Source organism: Polyodon spathula, chromosome 39 (genome assembly GCF_017654505.1).
Source record: "Polyodon spathula isolate WHYD16114869_AA chromosome 39, ASM1765450v1, whole genome shotgun sequence".
Classification (NCBI taxonomy): Eukaryota; Metazoa; Chordata; class Actinopteri; order Acipenseriformes; family Polyodontidae; genus Polyodon; species Polyodon spathula.
The window spans coordinates 2,655,188-2,675,215 of record NC_054572.1 but is presented as its reverse complement, the minus strand read 5'-3'; the positions used below and the strand labels follow the sequence as shown (position 1 = coordinate 2,675,215).

Genomic DNA, 20,028 nt, shown 5'->3' with positions numbered 1-20,028 from the left:
TTTTTGGTTAAAATGCTTTGAAGCTCCTGTAAGCTGTTCTTGTGTGCCTGTTTGTTTGTCTGATCAGACCTACGATCGCTGCCTGCTGAAGCAGATTGTAATGTGTTGTGTGTTGTTGGTCCTCTAGAAGCCGTGCCGTGGACCCTGCACACGTGGCTGGAGTCTCTGCGCAGCTCCTTCTCTCAGCGCCGCTGGGACGTGACCCAGTGCCTGCTGGGAGAGTTCGGTGAGCTCAGGGAGGTGTTCAGCCAGGAGATGGTGTCTCAAGGACTGCCGATCCTCTTCAAGATCCTCCACAACAGCAAGGTACAGGACAGACACAGGGCGACAAGGATAAGTAATACAAATGCAATACTGTGCACTTTTATTGAGCGCCTTTCATGTCCAACAGCATACCATCTGTCTATATATCTATCTATATATTATGAATATTTAAATTTAAAATATATACCCCTGTAGTAATTGTTTAAGTATGTGTTTATTCCCTGGTGCAGATTGAATCCACGTTCCAGCAGCTGGCAGCGATCTTCAGCCGGTGCTACGGGCCGTACCCCATCCCTGCTGTGCCCGACACTGGCCTGCAGCAGCAACTCCACCTGGGTAACACTGCTCTCCATCACACACCGGGGTGGGGGGCACAGTGTAGACAAGCAGCAGTGTAGACAACCCTTAGCCAAGGACTCAAGGAAGGAATTTACAATTTTTACTAAACGGTTATCTGTTGTCAAAGATAAGCACGTGAGATACAGAGGCTGTAGTGTTTTACACAGTGGGATGTCTGCAGTGGAAGTGTATGCATTCAGTATGTGTTTCATGTACACATCATGTAGTACACATTAATGCTGTAGCCTGTATCTACACTGGAGGACTTCTCATGATGGCTGTTTTGATTGGTTACAAGTTTAACTTTTAGATGGCTAAACATATTGCACTCTGAAGCCTTAAAAAAGATCTCATACTTTCTCAAAGTTCTTCACTTGGAAAGGTCCATGTGCTTGCTAGAGTATATGTTTCAGTACTTTCTCAAAGTTCTTCACTTGGAAAGGTCCATGTGCTTGCTAGAGTATATGTTTCAGTACTTTCTCAAAGTTCTTCACTTGGAAAGGTCCATGTGCTTGCTAGAGTATACGTTTCGGTGCTGGCACTGCAGTGAATAACAGGCAGTTCTTCTTTGTAGATCCCTTGTTCCTGAACAATAAGGATATGTCAGACATCACCTTCCTGGTGGAAGGGAAGCCCTACTGTGCGCACAAGGAGCTGCTCATGGCTGTGTCCTCGAGGTAAGATTTATAAATTCACAGTGTTGCATCAGACCATTTCAGTAATGACACTTGGACCCAGGTCTGAGGAGTTTGATTGTGACACATACCCAGGTCTCAGGAGTTTGATTGTGACACGTACCCAGGTCTGAGGAGTTTGATTGTGACACGTACCCAGGTCTGAGGAGTTTGATTGTGACACGTACCCAGGTCTCAGGAGTTTGATTGTGACACGTACCCAGGTCTGAGGAGTTTGATTGTGACACGTACCCAGGTCTGAGGAGTTTGATTGTGACACGTACCCAGGTCTCAGGAGTTTGATTGTGACACATTCCCAGGTCTGAGGAGTTTGATTGTGACACGTACCCAGGTCTCAGGAGTTTGATTGTGACACGTACCCAGGTCTGAGGAGTTTGATTGTGACACGTTCCCAGGTCTGAGGAGTTTGATTGTGACACGTACCCAGGTCTGAGGAGTTTGATTGTGACACGTACCCAGGTCTCAGGAGTTTGATTGTGACACGTACCCAGGTCTCAGGAGTTTGATTGTGACACGTACCCAGGTCTCAGGAGTTTGATTGTGACACGTACCCAGGTCTGAGGAGTTTGATTGTGACACGTACCCAGGTCTGAGGAGTTTGATTGTGACACGTACCCAGGTCTGAGGAGTTTGATTGTGACACGTACCCAGGTCTCAGGAGTTTGATTGTGACACGTACCCAGGTCTGAGGAGTTTGATTGTGACACGTACCCAGGTCTGAGGAGTTTGATAGTGACACGTACCCAGGTCTGAGGAGTTTGATTGTGACACGTACCCAGGTCTGAGGAGTTTGATTGTGACACGTACCCTGGTCTGAGGAGTTTGATTGTGACACATACCCAGGTCTCAGGAGTTTGATTGTGACACGTACCCAGGTCTCAGGAGTTTGATTGTGACACGTACCCAGGTCTCAGGAGTTTGATTGTGACACGTACCCAGGTCTCAGGAGTTTGATTGTGACACGTACCCAGGTCTCAGGAGTTTGATTGTGACACGTACCCAGGTCTCAGGAGTTTGATTGTGACACGTACCCAGGTCTCAGGAGTTTGATTGTGACACGTACCCAGGTCTCAGGAGTTTCATTCTGAACACGTTTTTCATGTATTGCTTGACAGGTTTCGGAGTCTCATTTCTGTGGCTTCCTCCCAGTCTACGAGCCAGATTGAGGTGCGGGACGTGACATACACCGGCTTTCAGGTAAGCGAGGTCCAGACCTCAGACAGGAACAGCCTGTCCCGGGGGGCTTCCTGTGCCGTGTGCACTGCTGGGCACCTGCCTGCCTGTTGTATTACAAGCACTGCGCGTATAATGAACAGGAATATGTGATGCACTGCTTCCTCTTGTGGGCGGTAGTGTTACTGCCAGCATTCAGCAGTGTTGGGAACGGTTTCTCTCTTCCACAGGGTCTGATGTGTTTGCTCTTTGTTTAATTCCAGGTGGTGATGCAGTATATCTATAATGGAGGTGTTGAAGGGACACACATCAGCAAGCACCAAGTTCTTGACGTAAGGCTCCCTTAATGAACCTAATTAGATCTGAACTCATCGGGGTCCAAAGCTGTAACAGAGCTCTACTCACTGGACTTTTATTGTATTCTGTGATGTTAAAAAGCATGGCAAGAATACATACCTAGCACAGCGGGAAAGACCTGCAGGACTGATACAGAGTCAAGGGGCATCTACGATATTTTGAGCCGATGTGATCTTGTACATCATCCATAAATTTTAAACTAAAACAGGAAGATAAAACCGGAAGAAACTAAGTCAAGTAGACCAGTGTTTTAGGGCAGTGCTTTCTTCATCACGGTACAAAACATTTGTCTGTTTGTCATAGTTCCTTATAGTTTTAACTCATGATCTGTTGCAGGGATGGAAACAAGACTCCTACTGCATTGCAGTTTCACCCATTCCAGGCTTTAATATGTGCTTGATTAGTCCCAGTGTATAGGCAACAAGCTCAGGTGTGTCTTATTAAACTTATAGTAAAACCAGGAATGGATCACACTGCTATGCAATGGGAGCCTTACTTCCATCCCTGTGTTGTATGTTTGCCACTGCATGCACAGCTGAGTGATCCTGGCCCCTCACTCTATGTACAGTAGTGACCGCTCCACTCACCCCAGGCTCTCCCTGCTCATCTCTCCATGCGCAGGTTCTCCAAGCAGCCAGTTTCTTTCGATTGAAGGCCCTGAAACGACACTGTGAGATTCTCTGCACCAAACACATCTACCCAGCTGAGATTGTCTCAGTATACCGGCACGCCAAGGTAACTTTACTAGTTCATTGTCTTTGCCTGTTTTGTCTGTTTCCTAAATGGATAGATCAGTCACTGTATTGTTTTGACGGTGTACAGTCAGTAAAGTGTTCTCTGTTAGACGGCTAAACTCACTTCCCTTTGGAGGGGTTCTTTCTGACCTTAAAGAGTAAGCAGCAGGGTTGTGAAAAATATAGCATTGCACGTCCCCACGGGCTGCAACAACTGTTTAAATAATGGACCTGTACGTTTTCTTTTCATTCTATCTATATTTTTTGCAACCTCGCTGCTTACTCTTTTAATTCAAATAGTTCTATACTAGCACTCATTGCTGTACCTCGTGGCCCTCCTGCACCTGTTTGGGAATGTCATCTTCTCTGTATAGGTCTCTACTCTGCATTTAACAGCACAAGCAATCCACTAAGCCCTGCCCTTTTACCCTAACATTAGCTTTTTTAATGAAGTGATTGATTGATTGATTGATTGATTGATTGATTGATTGCTTCCAGCTGTACAAGGCCTCCAAGCTGAAGGTGTTCTGCGAGGGATACTTTCTGAAAAACATGCCTGCCCTGCTGGAAGTGAGCTCCTTCCGGCACCTCCTGCTGGGCGTGGATGGTACTGCAGGGGACGAGAGCCTGTCTCACGACCTCCTCCAGACCCTAGCCTCCAGAATGCATGCAATCTACCACCCGTCCTACAAGGAGACGATCGTGTAGCATAGACGGGGCGGCTGTGTGAAACCGTGCACAGAGCCGAAGCCAGTCCCTGACTGCCCTGGCAGAACTGTGTGTGCGTGTGCGTGCGTGTGTGCGTGCGTGCGTGTGTGACATGCTTCATTTCAATATGTTTTTCAGGGATGCTACAACGACTCAGATTACAATTACTGCACATTTACTGAGGCACTAAAATGTTTGCTTTGCACTAAAGAGACCACATTGCGACCTCTAGGGCTTTTCACTTCAGGGGTGTTTTCAAAAAGTGGGAAATGATTCAGCCAGAAATCCCTGCTTCAGGCTGCAGCACGCTGACTGTGGAACAGCCTCCTCACCTGAGCCTCTTTGGGGCCGTGTGGGAGTCACACACATCACATTTCTTACAGAGGGACCTGAGGTCTGCTTTTAAACATTCAGGCAGGCTGCATTTGATTTATGCCCTGCAAAAAATGGTATGCTGAATTTTCTGGAACTACGACCATTGGTCATGTTCTATCCAGAAGAAGTATGACAGCTATCATGTTTGTATTGTTTTTACAAGGGGGAAATAAATGTATGCAAACCGATGTCTGATACATAGATAAACAGACAGACAGACAGAAGGCTGTTTCTCTGTGTTACAGTATTACTTTCCCAAATGGTTAAACACTGCCTGGTACATATACAGTAAGTAAAAGCCCTGCAAGTTACAGTTCTAATGTAGTTCTTTTTGTTGTATGTAATAATTAGGCAGCGTTGTTCTCGCCATTAATTTATCATTTTGTTTATTGTTTCTATAATAGTTTTTTCAACTGAGCCACCTTTTAAAGTGTTTGGTACTAATTGTTAAAATTCCTAAGAGTTGTGCAATATTGTACATAGTTTTTTTTTGTCTGTTCTATGCAGTTTCTCCTTTTTAATTTAATTTAATTTAATTTAATTGTTTTTTTTTTTGTATGTTTTGTACATATTTGTAAAGCTGACAGATTAGAGACAGATGATTAAACATGCTGCTGTGGCTGCTTGTTGATAGGACTGTGCAATTCTCCATAACTGTTGATCTCTCGATAGTGATTCATTTTAGAAACGCTAAAAGAAGCCGAAGTAATGAAAGCACTGAGAAAGACTTCTAGTCCACACGTTTGTGTTGAGTTTCTTCTAGTATTTTTAAAAGGGTTTTAAAATCTGTGCTGTAGACTTCTCTAGTTTTCACGCACAGCTAACCCAGAGCGCTCTGTATGGTCAGGTGATTAAAACACTGGTTTGGATTGAATGATATAATGAGCTCTATATCTGAAACAACACCACAGACTCTACCAAGAACCTTTTTTTTTTTTTTATTTATTTTTATGTATGTATTCATGTCTGGAATCTCCCTAAGCTGACATCACTGTTTCCTGGTAGCTCAGATGGTCTTTTTAAAGGACTGAGAAACAGTAGAAACCAAACTTTAAAAAGGAGCTGTTCGTTTGTTCTAATTTTAGTCTTCCCTTTTATCTGCACTGAAAGTGTGGGGGCAGTATGCTGTGCAGTCCTCAGCGCTACACCCTCACACCCCTGAGCTGTGTGTCCTCAGCGCTACACCTTCACACCCCTGAGCTGTGTGTCCTCAGCGCTACACCCTCACACCCCTGAGCTGTGTGTCCTCAGCGCTACACCCTCACACCCCTGAGCTGTGTGTCCTCAGCACACTACACCCTCACACCCCTGAGCTGTGTGTCCTCAGCGCTACACCCTCACACCCCTGAGCTGTGTGTCCTCAGCGCTACACCCTCACACCCCTGAGCTGTGTGTCCTCAGCGCTACACCCTCACACCCCTGAGCTGTGTGTCCTCAGCGCTACACCCTCACACCCCTGAGCTGTGTGTCCTCAGCGCTACACCCTCACACCCCTGAGCTGTGTGTCCTCAGCGCTACACCCTCACACCCCTGAGCTGTGTGTCCTCAGCGCTACACCCTCACACCCCTGAGCTGTGTGTCCTCAGCGCTACACCCTCACACCCCTGAGCTGTGTGTCCTCAGCGCTACACCCTCACACCCCTGAGCTGTGTGTCCTCAGCGCTACACCCTCACACCCCTGAGCTGTGTGTCCTCAGCGCTACACCCTCACACCCCTGAGCTGTGTGTCCTCAGCGCTACACCCTCACACCCCTGAGCTGTGTGTCCTCAGCGCTACACCCTCACACCCCTGAGCTGTGTGTCCTCAGCGCACTACACCCTCACACCCCTGAGCTGTGTGTCCTCAGCGCTACACCCTCACACCCCTGAGCTGTGTGTCCTCAGCAGTACACCCTCACACCGCTGAGCTGTGTGTCCTCAGCACACTACACCCTCACACCCCTGAGCTGTGTCCTCAGCGCACTACACCCTCACACCCCTGAGCTGTGTGTCCTCAGCACTACACCCTCACACCCCTCAGCTGTGTGTCCTCAGCACACTACACCCTCACACCCCTGAGCTGTGTGTCCTCAACACACTACACCCTCACAACTCTGAGCTGTGCAGTCCTCAGCACTACACCCTCACACCCCTGAGCTGTGTGTCCTCAACACACTACACCCTCACACCTCTGAGCTGTGCAGTCCTCAGCACTACACCCTCACACCCCTGAGCTGTGCAGTCCTCAGCGCTACACCCTCACACCCCTGAGCTGTGTGTCCTCAGCACTACACCCTCACAACTCTGAGCTGTGTAGTCCTCAGCACTACACCCTCACACCCCTGAGCTGTGTGTCCTCAACACACTACACCCTCACACCTCTGAGCTGTGCAGTCCTCAGCACTACACCCTCACACCCCTGAGCTGTGCGGTCCTCAGCACTACACCCTCACACCCCTGAGCTGTGCGGTCCTCAGCACTAGACCCTCACAGTTTAGTGCCTGGCAGTCTTCAGTTCTATATTGCTTATATCTTTAAATGTGTCTACGAATGCCCCGGCACATCATTTGCAGTGATAGAATAATCATTGTATTTCATTTTACAGATCATTCATTAATATTTAATATTGCAGCATCATAGCAAAATAACTAGTTACATTATTAACAAATTCAGGATTCTGTATCATTTGTTGGCTTTCTTTTTATTTTTTATCTTTCAAAGCGTAAGTCGCAGTTCATTGGAGAGTTTTCAACTTGTTTTGACACAAGGTTATCAGTTCTCTCAAAGCAGAAAGCTGTGCTAAAAATACGTCATTAGCAAATCAGACGAAGTTTTGACAATAAGTCATTGGCAACCACCTCTTGTGTTCTTGCAACACTGTTTCTCAATGTGTTATTTAGTCCAAACGTTTATCCAACGTTATTTTTGTCTGACTGGTGGGAAAAACTCAATTTACAATTCTGAAATGAACAAGAAACAACTTCACATTGCTAACACTATGTAACACAATTTTTGTTCCTGGGTAGTAAGTGTTATTTCTTAATTGCTTATGCCTCAAAAGTATAGAAAATGGCTATTATTCCCCACAGACTTTGCTTTTGTGACCAGGATAGTGATATTTCAACATATCACTATTTCCAATGGGAAAACAGGCAAATGTGTGTCTTTTCGTTTACATAAAGTCAGAAAAAAACAACATATGAATCCAAATTAACATGTATTTATACTAAAGTAATACAAAGATGACTAGTCGAGATTTACGATTATACTGTATTTACCGCCTGTTTGACCGCGTTCAGAGGAGCCCTATTCCTGCATTACAATCATTTTAATTGCCCTTCTGAAATTACTTTTGACCAGCCGATTGAGTGTGATTGTGTGTGTTCATCAGTCTCTGTTTGGGTTAAGGTTTTGAACAAGCCAGGAAATGATAACGAGATGGGGAATGATCACAAGGAGTTGTCGGGTAAGGGAGAGGAGGTTATGTTTTCCCTGAGTAGGGGGACTTGACCAAAAATATTTTCATTGGGAGTAAACCCACTTGTTGACAGCGTCGCCAAGGACAAAGTGAAATCTGAGTCTGGTTCTGTTTTCGGGTTTGGAGGAGATGACTGTTCTAATGAGTAACTCCACCATTCAGCGAGGGCTCGACAGCCAGTCCTTGAAAAGTGATAGGGGGTCGGGAGCTCTTCTTCATTCTCCTTGGCTGTACTCGGGGAGGGGAGAGGAGGAGAAGAGGGAAGTGATAACGCACTTCTTCATCGCTCAGTGGGAAGAGTCGCCGGATTTGGAAACGTGACAGTACAGAGTCATGGCAAATGACATGCCCAGCACCTGGGGGACAAAGAACAGCAACACTGTCACATCACCACCCTTAGAAAACAAAGAACAGCAACACTGTCACACCATCACCCTTAGAAAACAAAGAACAGCAACACTGTCACACCATCACCCTTAGAAAACAAAGAACAGCAACACTGTCACACCATCACCCTTAGAAAACAAAACAGCAACACTGTCACACCATCACCCTTAGAAAACAAAGAAAAGAAACACTGTCACCCTTAGAAAACAAAACAGCAACACTGTCACACCATCAGCCTTAGCAAACAAAACAGAAACACTGTCACACCACCACCCTTAGAAAACAAAGAACAGCAACACTGTCACACCATCACCCTTAGAAAACAAAACAGCAACACTGTCACACTATCACCCTTAGAAAACAAAGAACTGCAACTCTGTCACACCATCACCCTTAGAAAACAAAACTGCAACACTGCCACACCACCACCCTTAGAAAACAAAACAGCAACACTGTCACACCATCACCCTTAGAAAACAAAACAGCAACACTGTCACACCATCACCCTTAGAAAACAAAGAACAGCAACACTGTCACACCATCACCCTTAGAAAACAAAACTGCAACACTGCCATACCACCACCCTTAGAAAACAAAACAGCAACACTGTCACACCATCACCCTTAGAAAACAAAACAGCAACACTGTCACACCATCACCCTTAGAAAAGATTCCCACAGTAAAAGAACAGAAATAAAGTGAAATAAACCACAGTGAAAGCATGGTATAGCATAGGGAAGCATTGTAAATCACAGAGAGACAAGATAAAGCATGTTAAAAAAAATATGGCAAACAAAGGGTTACTATGTTATGGAAAAAGATGGCAGAAGTACAAAGATACAGACAAAAATGCTTTTATAGAAGGCTAACAATACAGCTCACCTTCCAGACAAGAGATACTGTTTGAGCTTTGAAAGGGAAAACAGATAAGTAAGACAGTGAAGTGAGACTTGAAGTACCTGAATAATAGATATAACAATGACGCCGATTCCCACATTCAGATAGTTGTACTCGAACCACTGCTTCAGTTTTTCATAGCAACCCTGGGGAAAATGCATGCATTACACACAGAGCAGCAGACCCTTCAGAGAACAGCAGTGGTGCTGCTGGAATGCCAGCTTGCAGGGTGTAGTTTTGCATGCCATTGCTTTGAAGTACCTTTCCTTTTGAGATGCAGGACTACAAGTACCACAATGCACTGCGTCGTGAGTTTAAAAAAAAAAAAAGCATGTGCTCTCCCAAACTGTTCCGATGCACATGAAGCCCTATGGTCAGCCTCAGTGTTTCAGTATTCATCATTCAAACTCATTTTTAAGAATTATTTCAGAATTGCATTATTTTAACATCAATCCAGATTGTTATGCACATTTTTAAACAGTTTATGTTAAAAATGTTAAACAGTACATACTAATAAAGCATGGGGTCTATGTAGAGAACAGCAGACAGTAACTGCACAATGCACACATCACCCTACCTCTTTCCAATAGGTCTTCTCTTTTTCACAGTTTAACTCCATACAGCAGGATAACGGCACGGTTCCATTCCAGTCGTCTTTTCCTGTAACTCCACAACACTTTAACTAAAGAGAGGTTTAAAAAAGATTCAGTACCTGGTTATATAAAAATAAAGGTGACAAGAAAATAGCTCAATTGAAGATACAAAGTACTGCATTATTTTTGGAAGGCGCTGCCACCATGAATGAAAAACAGACAGGTAAGTAAGACTTGTATACAGAATAATAATCTTTATATAGCGCCGTTCATAGTGGACCACCATCACAAAGTGCTTTATAATATATCAGACTATGCATCAGCTGCAGAGTCACTTACAACAACATCTCATCCAAAACACAAGGAGGTTAAGTTCACACAATCTTGTCCCTGTGGTTGGGCTGGGATTTGAACCAGGTAGATGGTGGTTACAAGCCTGTTTCTTTAATCACTGGACCACACAGCCTCCTACAGAAGCTCTCTGAGCCAAGCTAAGAAGGGTCTGACTCATCTCAAAAGGAAAGAGCAGAGGCATTGTACAATCACAGCCCTCATTTATCAGGCCACTTACAAAGAAGCTAAGAGGGAAACCTGGGCAGTGTGACAGTGCTGCGCGGTTTGAGCTCCAGTCAGCAGTAAGGGTTAGGGTTAGGGTGAGGCACTCACCTCACGCTGCATGACATCCCACTCCTGAGTGCCCTGTGTAATGTTGCTGTGTGTATATTTGTTCAGGCTGGCCCCAAACTCTTTCAACAGAAAACCATCAATCTGTTCAACAAACAAAACATTTCATTTGCAAAAGAGAAAACAAAACCCTCGGCTTGTTAAACCCAAGCCTTGATGCATTCTAACAGATAATGCACTGCTGTTCTAATGAACCAGCTGGTCATTTTTAAAAGGGTCATTGAAAGCTTACCTTCTCTTCATAGATTAGGAGAAAGATGGACACTGCAATCTCTATCATCATGAGGATAAGCAGAAGGATGAAGAACTGAAACAATACCAGATGTTCACACATTTACTTTGTTTAATTTACTTTAGCTCAGGCTCACAGCAGAAACCTCAAGTGACAGGTACAGCTGCACAAGTGACAGGACCAGTAGATCCGATTGCTGTGCAGCTGCACAAGTGACAGGACCAGCAGGTCTGATTGCTGTGCAGCTGCACAAGTGACAGGACCAGCAGGTCTGATTGCTGTGCAGGGTTCAGCTACATAAGTGACAGAACCAGCAGGTCTGATTGCTGTGCAGGGTTCAGCTACACAAGCTACAGGTTAAAGAAATCAGATCCAAATGTACAGGTCGTGCTGGTTCAGGAGCTCGGTAATGGTTCATAACTGGGGTTTTATATGGCTGCACAGCTCCCAGTAAGAAACCAGTTGATAGTTGTTCCAATCTCCTATTCTCAGCTATCCAGCCATTTGCCTCAGCACAGGCCTCAACATATCATGCTGTGCTGTATTACACTGTAGCCATATGGTACAGTTGCATGTACTCACAGTAATGAGAAGGCACTTGTTCTCCTTGAGGGACCCCAGGCAGCCAAGAAAGGACACCACCATGACGATGGTCCCCAAGACGATGAGAGTGTTGGCCACACTCAAGGAGGGCTGGCTGGGCAGCAAGGAGCCGTACTTGGAGGTCATCATGAGGTAGATACCCAGTCCCAGGATGATGCCCCCACAGAGCTGAGATAAGCAGGAGAGAGACGGGCACAGCATGTCAGGGGGGGGCCAGGAACTGGCTACAGCATGGGAGGGAAGCATGTACAAACCAAGAGGCTTGGGCTATTCAACCTGAACCTTCCGCTAAGTGGAAAGAAAAAACTATGGGGGCGGACTGGTTCAATTTAAAAAGACTACGACTGGAAGGGACAACCTTGGCCACCAGTGGGATACAGTACAGCAGCAAAGTCACTCATGGCTCCTTCAATCCATCCACTGTCTTTATTTATTGAGTTGAACAGTGGAGCCTTGTTCCAACTTGAATAACTGAAATAAAAACACTGTAGCCGAATAGATTGAATAGTCACCACTTTTAACAACATACAAATAAATCATGTATTTTATAATGTATGATGCTCTATTTATGAAGACTATTATATAATTATTTGCTGTTAATGCACTGTATTTTAAAGCTGCTTTTAAATACACTTCCATCCATCTGCAACCACTCGCTTCACAATCACATGGCGTGCAATCAGCACTTCCAAACATCTGCAACCACTTGCTTTACAGTCACATGGCATGCAATCAGTTGGAAGTTGAAGGCTACTTACCCAAAATATAAAATTGAACATGATCAGAGCATATTTCAGGAATTTTAAGCAACTTTGAGACATTTTCTTTTCTGCAGATTCTTCACCCTAGAAAAAGGAAAGTCACATACTGAATGAGAAAGCAACCCCCATTCACAATACATGAACTGTTCATTGAATAAGGGTTGGTATAACAGTCCCTAAAGATTAGTTTATTCTTGTGCTACAAATACTTAAGAAACATTATCAGTTGGTATTGAAAATGTATTTAAACTTTTAACAGACATGTGTTTAATAAATAAACAAGGACATGCTAGCACAGGCTCAGTGGTAGCATGGTAGAGCATAGATAAGCATTGCAAAGCACAGAGAGGTATAGTAAAGCATATTAAAGAACAAGGCAAACTATGGTACATGCACAGTATAACCATGGGAAACAGCATGGGGAAAACACAAAATTACCGGGAACATTTATTACAGGATAAAAGGGGTCACTTCCATAAGAGGCTGTATAGAGCAAATACATATGACGTCCCGTAATGAACGCATTGGTAATACTTTCCATTAATAGTCTCTAATTACTGTGTATTTACATAGTTACTTAGTGCAGGGCGGGCTCCAAAGCTTTCTTACCCCAGGCCCACCTGTTCACCTAGGCACTGCCGACCACTTTTAGCACTCCTTGGGAAAATTAAAGGCATTTTATATAAACCTGTAACATTAGAAATAAACCTGATCTAAACTCTCCTTTATTGAATAAATATTGTGAAAGACGGAAATCACACATAATATGCACTGTTAAAAAAAAAAAAAATGAAACACTTTAATTTTAGTAAATAAAATAAATTGCGAAAACTAAACGTTTTATCATACCTTTAAATTAGGCATCTTTGTATAATTAAAAATTTTAGAAATGTAGTAATTTTTCTTGGTCATCAAACAAGACATAAGTACACATGTCTTTTTATTATTCCCATTCACAAATACCTGAAGAGGAATCACTTTGAGTAAAATCAGTACAGCGTGCACAAAAACATAACGTAAATCATGATTTCTGAGCACTGCGTAACCTCAGCGTTCCCTCTCAGGCCGCAACGTCATGCACAAGAAAGACGGATACGCGCAACAGAGGGAAACGAGAGCTTTGCAGAACATACTTTTTTCGCCACTTTGTGCAACCAAATACAACTTGCAAAGTCGCATTCGGTTTGCTTGCAACATCCAGCCCCACTAACAAAATCAGAGGGCAGCTGCGCCACTTAACCAAAAGAAAACATGAAAATAAATCCACCTGCAGCGAAATGTGACAGTCAAAAAACGTTTTTTTTTTTTTTTATTGTTTTCCATCAAAACATATTCTAGCGTTATTTTAAGATGATTGTGAACGAGCCAGTAATCAATAAAAGTAGCAGAATGTCCAAACATTTTAATAAATTAATTACCGGTAGGTATGTAATAACATTTATGAGTTTGATTAATAACTTGAATTAGTTAATATTGAAACAAATATCAAAGTACTCAATATTTTAAATGTTAATAGATAATTAGTCATAAAAATGTCTTCATCATAGCATAAACTGAATTTTTAAAAGAATCTTATCAAGTACAAAAGTTAGTATGAAAAGGTTTCTACAAAATAAAAATAAAACATTCCAGCACTTCAAAGCTGAGCCCGCAGTACAAATGCATTCAAACTCCTGCAGCTGCCTTTTTTTGTTCTTTTATACTTTGCAAAACGTATCCTTTGGTAGCAGATTCGACATACTGTAATTTTATTAATACGGAACACATGTTTACAGCTGCCTGCAGATATTGCCAGAGCTCTGGCTCTGCATCTGTTAGCTCTGATTTGTGCAATCCTGCTTTGATTCACAGTCCGCCAATAATTCCTTGCTAAACATGATTTGTCTACAGTTACAGCCCTAACACTATCCATATCCCGAACCCTCACACTAACCCTAACACTATCCCTATCCCTAACCCTATCCCTAACGCTATCCCTATCCCTAATCCTAACACTATCCATATCCCTATCCTTAACCCTAACACTATCCCTATCCCTAACTCTAACACTATCCATATCCCTATCCTTAACCCTAACACTATCCCTATCCCTAACTCTAACACTATCCATATCCCTATCCTTAACCCTAACACTATCTCTATCCCTAACCACTAACCCTACTATCCCTATCCCTAACCCTAACACTATCCCTATCCCTATCCCTAACCCTAACACTATCCATATCCCTATCCCTAAACCTAACACTATCCATATCCCTATCCCTAACCATAACACTATCCCTATCCCTAACCATAACACTATCCCTATCCCTAACAATAACACTATCCCTATCCCTAACAATAACACTATCCCTATCCCTAACAATAACACTATCCCTATCCCTAACCATAACACTATCCCTATCCCTAACCATAACACTATCCCTATCCCTAACCATAACACTATCCCTATCCCTAACAATAACACTATCCCTATCCCTAACCATAACACTATCCCTATCCCTAACCATAACACTATCCCTATCCCTATCCCTAACCCTAACCCTTTTCTAATACGATTACATATACTTAAGTAGATGTGTGCAAAAATTTCTCGATTCGTGTAATTTCTCTTTCGAGCCTAGAGAGTAACAATAACACTACATACAGCTTAACCCCCCCCCCCCCCCCCCCCCCCCCCCCCGCCCTGCCGATGTACAACATTAAATAATATACCTGCAATTTTTCTTTTTATTGTTATCATCCTGACAATTTTTTACACTTATACCTTCAAAGTCTTCTAATTTATGTATGATTATTTTTTGTATTATTATTATCATCATTATTGTTCTTATTATTATGGATTGAGTTTGTGTGCGGACTGACATTGTGAAAAGAACTTTGAAAGAGACTTTAAGTGTAAAAAGTTGTCAGAATGTTAACAATGAACAGAAAAAATTACAGGTACATTATTTAAACAGCTGTAGCAACACATGGGGACGTAAACACTATATTATTCGAAACCCTGCTACTTACTCTAAGATCATTATAACAATGCATAATAACTTTGTAATTATCTGTAAGTACAGATGTATTTACCAAGTAAGTACTGTGTAAATACACAGTAGTCAGAGACCATGTAAAATGCAGAGCAACATATTGAATACAGAATACTGTGACTTTGAGGCGTTTTAGATCTATTTATTTCTGAATATGACGTGAGTAACAAATAAGTCTTAGTTTAACACAACAGACGGCTGTGAAAACTTACTACCCCTCCTGGCTTCCTGTTTCGTATTTAGCAACATGACACCAGAAAACAGCTGCAGCATGTAAAGGCTACACAGAATAGCTTGACACACCAAGTATACAAGCAGACTGTAATGATGCGGTGGCGAGGGAGTCTGTGAAAAAGTTTTGAGAGCTTATCTAGCCTAGCCATGCATATTCAGCCCATGGCAATAGCATCCTGCATTGTTTTTTGAACTGCTTGGTCTTTCAAGCTGTCACTGGGGCCCCCTCAGGGAGGTGTGTGTCACACAGAGCTCCTGGGGTTATACAAGCAGGCCTACAGTCAAAAAAGTCTGAGTCCAGCAGTCACACTGAACCACCATGCTCTCAAACCAAACGCTGCAAAACATGATCTGGAACAGTTCCTTAATTCAAGAAGTCTGAGCTCTTGTAAGTACTTGTGGGCTTGGTCGACAGCAAACCTTCTGACTGCCGTTTTCCAGTTCAATGGCTTTCGTTCCTGCACATTACACCTGTACGTAATACCACTGAACCTGCACACATCTGTATGCAATACCACTGAGCCTGCACACCTGTATGCAATACCACTGAACCTACATACACCTGTATGCAATACCACTGAACCTGCACAGTACACCTGTATGCAATACCACTGACCCTGCACAGTACACCTGTATGCAATACCACTGAACCTGCACAGTACACCTGAATACCACTGAACCTGCACCACCTGCACAGTACACCTGTATGCAATACACTGAACCTGCACAGTACACATGTATGCAATACCACTGAACCTGCACAGTACACCTGTATGCAATATCACTGAACCTGCACACTACACCTGTATGCAATATCACTGACCTGCACAGTACACCTGTATGCAATATCACTGAACCTACACCACCTGTATGCAATACCACTGAACCTGCACAGTACACCTGTATGCAATACCACTGAACCTGCACAGTACACCTGTATGCAATACACTGAACCTGCACAGTACACCTGTATGCAATACCACTGAACCTGCACAGTACACCTGTATGCAATACACTGAACCTGCACAGTACACCTGTATGCAATACCACTGAACCTGCACAGTACACCTGTATGCAATACCACTGAACCTGCACAGTACACCTGTATGCAATATCACTGAACCTGCACAGTACACCTGTATGCAATACCACTGAACCTGCACAGTACACCTGTATGCAATACCACTGAACCTGCACAGTACACCTGTATGCAATACACTGAACCTGCACAGTACACCTGTATGCAATACCACTGAACCTGCACAGTACACCTGTATGCAATACCACTGAACCTGCACAGTACACCTGTATGCAATACACTGAACCTGCACAGTACACCTGTATGCAATACCACTGAACCTGCACAGTACACCTGTATGCAATACACACTGAACCTGCACAGTACACCTGTATGCAATAACCTGCACTGAACCTGCACAGTACACCTGAACCTGCACAGTGTATGCAATATCACTGAACCTGCAATACACCTGTATGCAATACACTGAACCTGCAACCTGCACAGTACACCTGTATGCAATACACTGAACCTGCACAGTACACCTGTATGCAATACCACTGAACCTGCACAGTACACCTGTATGCAATACACTGAACCTGCACAGTACACCTGTATGCAATACACTGAACCTGCACAGTACACCTGTATGCAATACCACTGAACCTGCACAGTACACCTGTATGCAATACCACTGAACCTGCACAGTACACCTGTATGCAATACCACTGAACCTGCACAGTACACCTGTATGCACACTGAACACAGTACACCTGTATGCAATACCACTGAACCTGCACAGTACACCTGTATGCAATACCACTGAACCTGCACAGTACACCTGTATGCAATACCACTGAACCTGCACAGTACACCTGTATGCAATACACTGAACCTGCACAGTACACCTGTATGCAATACCTGCACACTGAACCTGCACAGTACACCTGTATGCAATACACCTGTATGCAATACCACTGAACCTGCACAGTACACCTGTATGCAATGCACAGTACACCTGTATGCAGTACACCTGTATGCAATACCACTGAACCTGCACAGTACACCTGTATGCAATACACTGAACCTGCACAGTACACCTGTATGCAATACCACTGAACCTGCACAGTACACCTGTATGCAATACCACTGAACCTGCACAGTACACCTGTATGCAATACCACTGAACCTGCACAGTACACCTGTATGCAATACCACTGAACCTGCACAGTACACCTGTATGCAATACACTGAACCTGCACAGTACACCTATATGCAATACCACTGAACCTGCACAGTACACCTGTATGCAATACACATGTATGCAATACCACTGAACACAATACCACTGAGCCTGCACAGTACACCTGTATGCAATACCACTGAACCTGCACAGTACACCTGTATACAATACATTGAACCTGAAGCTGCCCCTTCGTCCTTGGTTCCCAGCACTGTACCACAAAGCTGCATGTTAACATAATAAACAACCAAAGCAAGTTCATTTAGCTGCCTTTACAACGCAGTAGCCGTCTCCTGCTACAGAATCAGTCTTTTAAAAGAAGCACAGCTAAGGCACTTGGGAAGTGGTTTTAGAAATTGTGCCTAATAAAACGTGCTCTTAGATAAGCCACTGACCTGAGCGTGGCTGCCATTACACTGCTTGGTTGCAGTACTGGAGTGGTAATGCAAAGCAACGAGTCAAGAAAGTGAAAGAACCCAGAGCAGAGTTCAGCTTAAATGTAATCGCTGTTTAAACCAAACCTTCTCGTTTTAATACATCTCCGCAAGCATCTCTTTATATTTGTATGCGAAGGTCCTACATTCGTTGTTGAACTATTGTGATGTTAGCATAACTCCAAAGACAAAAAAAAGAAAGTTGATAAGAACCTGATTGTGTGCTTCAGAACTCATATACAGAGTCTGACAAAAACTGTTACAATATTAGTATTTTAGTACTAATAGTAGTGTTAGTAGTTATTATCCCTTTACAGGAAATACAATAAGAAATCAGTAGTTTTCTTATTTAACAGGCTGACTAAGTTAAAAAATAGGTGGTTGGATGGGAAACACATGGCTGCCACCATCGGCGAGTGTAACAACACATAGGCAAGTCTGGAAAGACACAGAGAGGTATTGTAAAGCACGATAACAATTTCGTGAACCATGTCAATTGTTATATTGGCAAATAAGTTTAGTCTTTAAATCAGTCCAAAAAAAAAAAATCATGTTCTTGCTCTTATTCTACAACTAAACGGTGTCTTGAGTCACAGTCAGGACTACATGTGCTGGTGCTAAGTCTTTAACATGCATAGAGGGATTGCTGCAACACGATGATATGAGGTAGCGGTACAGTAACTTTCTAAGGATTATTCAACGCAACAGTGAAACTCTACAGCATTTGAAATCGACTGATGATCAAACACCGATGCAGGACAGTACAGGCTATGAGCGGTACGGTGAAGCTTCCTGAGAGAATCTTCAAGCACCATGCCCAAAGAATTTGTAATTGTTTTACCTTACCTCTAGAGTCCCGTCTTTTCCTCTGTGCCGCTCACAGGTATCCTTTAAATAAAGCCCCCACTGAGAAGCAGATCTGCTGCTCAGGTCCTGCTGGAAGCTCTCAATTCAGTATCCACTGAGTTTGTGTGTGTGTGTGTGTGTGTGTGAAAGGAAGCTGGCTGCTTATGCTAATCTCACTTATCTAGTTTTAGACCGTGCTGACAGTGATGCAGAGTGTGTGTGTGTGGGTGTGCTGGTATATCTGTGAAGGGTGGGGTCTGCTTAGAAGGGGATTTTGCAAGAGGGTTTGAAAGTTTTTTGAAGTGTTTCCACTGAAAGCTAAACAGGGGCTTCAGAATGACAGCAGCATGCTGCGTCTACAGCACAGTCCATAGCAACTGCATACAGGAAGGGCTTCTGTGAACCGCAAATATTTCATATGTGGTTCACTTTTCTGAGCTTCCGGGTGACAGGTATAACCCCCTCCTGCTGCACGTACGAACAAGAGCAAGCCTGTGTGTCTCCTAGAGAGCTGCAAGAAGAGTGGCTTCAACGAGGGGCACAGCCTGTGTGCAGAGCACTGAACCCCTCCCAGGAATGCACCCTTAGAAATGTTTCCCATGATATTTTTTTTCACTGTATTTCTGCAGTTTCCCCCTATGTTCTTTCCATGCAATGCATTTACTGTAGTTTCCCTAGTTGGCCATGTTTATTATTATGATTTGCAATACCTCGCTATTCTTTGCAATGCTCTGCCATGTTCTCACTATGCTTTGTTATTCTTTGATATGCTATTACTATGGTAAACTAAATAAGGGTAGGCAAGCTGGAGAGCCAACGAAGGTCTGTCGTCTGATGAATCAGAATGTAAGGTTACCCAATGGGAAAGTGTAGTCCGTGGCCAGCCAGGAATAATGTTCTACAATGATATGTTCAATGACAAAACATTTTGACTATTTTTTACGTCTTCAAGTGTG

The 20,028-nt window shown here is 43.5% G+C and overlaps 2 protein-coding genes across 3 annotated transcripts in view; one reads left to right on the top strand and one right to left on the bottom strand.

Moving 5' to 3' along the window:
- LOC121304751 (ankyrin repeat and BTB/POZ domain-containing protein BTBD11-B-like) overlaps nt 1-5,278 on the top strand; it is a 29,798-nt gene extending 24,520 nt beyond the window's left edge. For both annotated transcript variants that reach the window (XM_041236130.1, XM_041236129.1), the window contains exons 12-18: nt 128-306; nt 495-600; nt 1,178-1,280; nt 2,414-2,495; nt 2,735-2,803; nt 3,450-3,563; nt 4,061-5,278. In XM_041236130.1, coding sequence (XP_041092064.1) covers nt 128-306; nt 495-600; nt 1,178-1,280; nt 2,414-2,495; nt 2,735-2,803; nt 3,450-3,563; nt 4,061-4,270 — 863 coding nt within the window. In that variant the 3' untranslated portion in view covers nt 4,271-5,278. The remainder of the gene's footprint in view (nt 1-127; nt 307-494; nt 601-1,177; nt 1,281-2,413; nt 2,496-2,734; nt 2,804-3,449; nt 3,564-4,060) is intronic.
- Nucleotides 5,279-7,834: 2,556 nt separating this feature from the next.
- Nucleotides 7,835-19,444, bottom strand: LOC121304748 (leukocyte surface antigen CD53-like). The gene is made up of 8 exons (XM_041236126.1): nt 19,073-19,444; nt 12,257-12,343; nt 11,478-11,666; nt 10,896-10,970; nt 10,646-10,747; nt 9,964-10,068; nt 9,449-9,532; nt 7,835-8,458 (listed from the first exon to the last, which is right to left on the bottom strand). The coding sequence occupies exons 2-8, from the start codon at nt 12,317-12,319 to the stop codon at nt 8,390-8,392; spliced, it is 687 nt and encodes a 228-aa protein (XP_041092060.1). The 5' UTR covers nt 12,320-12,343; nt 19,073-19,444; the 3' UTR covers nt 7,835-8,389.
- Nucleotides 19,445-20,028: the final 584 nt, after the last annotated feature.

What these genes read in the sequence shown, in the direction of transcription:
- LOC121304748 (XM_041236126.1), bottom strand. Translation starts at nt 12,319, where the DNA reads ATGTCTCAAAGTTGCTTAAAATTCCTGAAATATGCTCTGATCATGTTC. An exon ending in GGGATGTCATGCAGCGTGAG is followed by an intron (nt 10,069 to 10,645) that starts GTGAGTGCCTCA and finishes ACCTCTCTTTAG; the next exon opens with TTAAAGTGTTGTGGAGTTAC. An exon ending in TTGTTATATCTATTATTCAG is followed by an intron (nt 8,459 to 9,448) that starts GTACTTCAAGTC and finishes TTTGTCCCCCAG; the next exon opens with GTGCTGGGCATGTCATTTGC.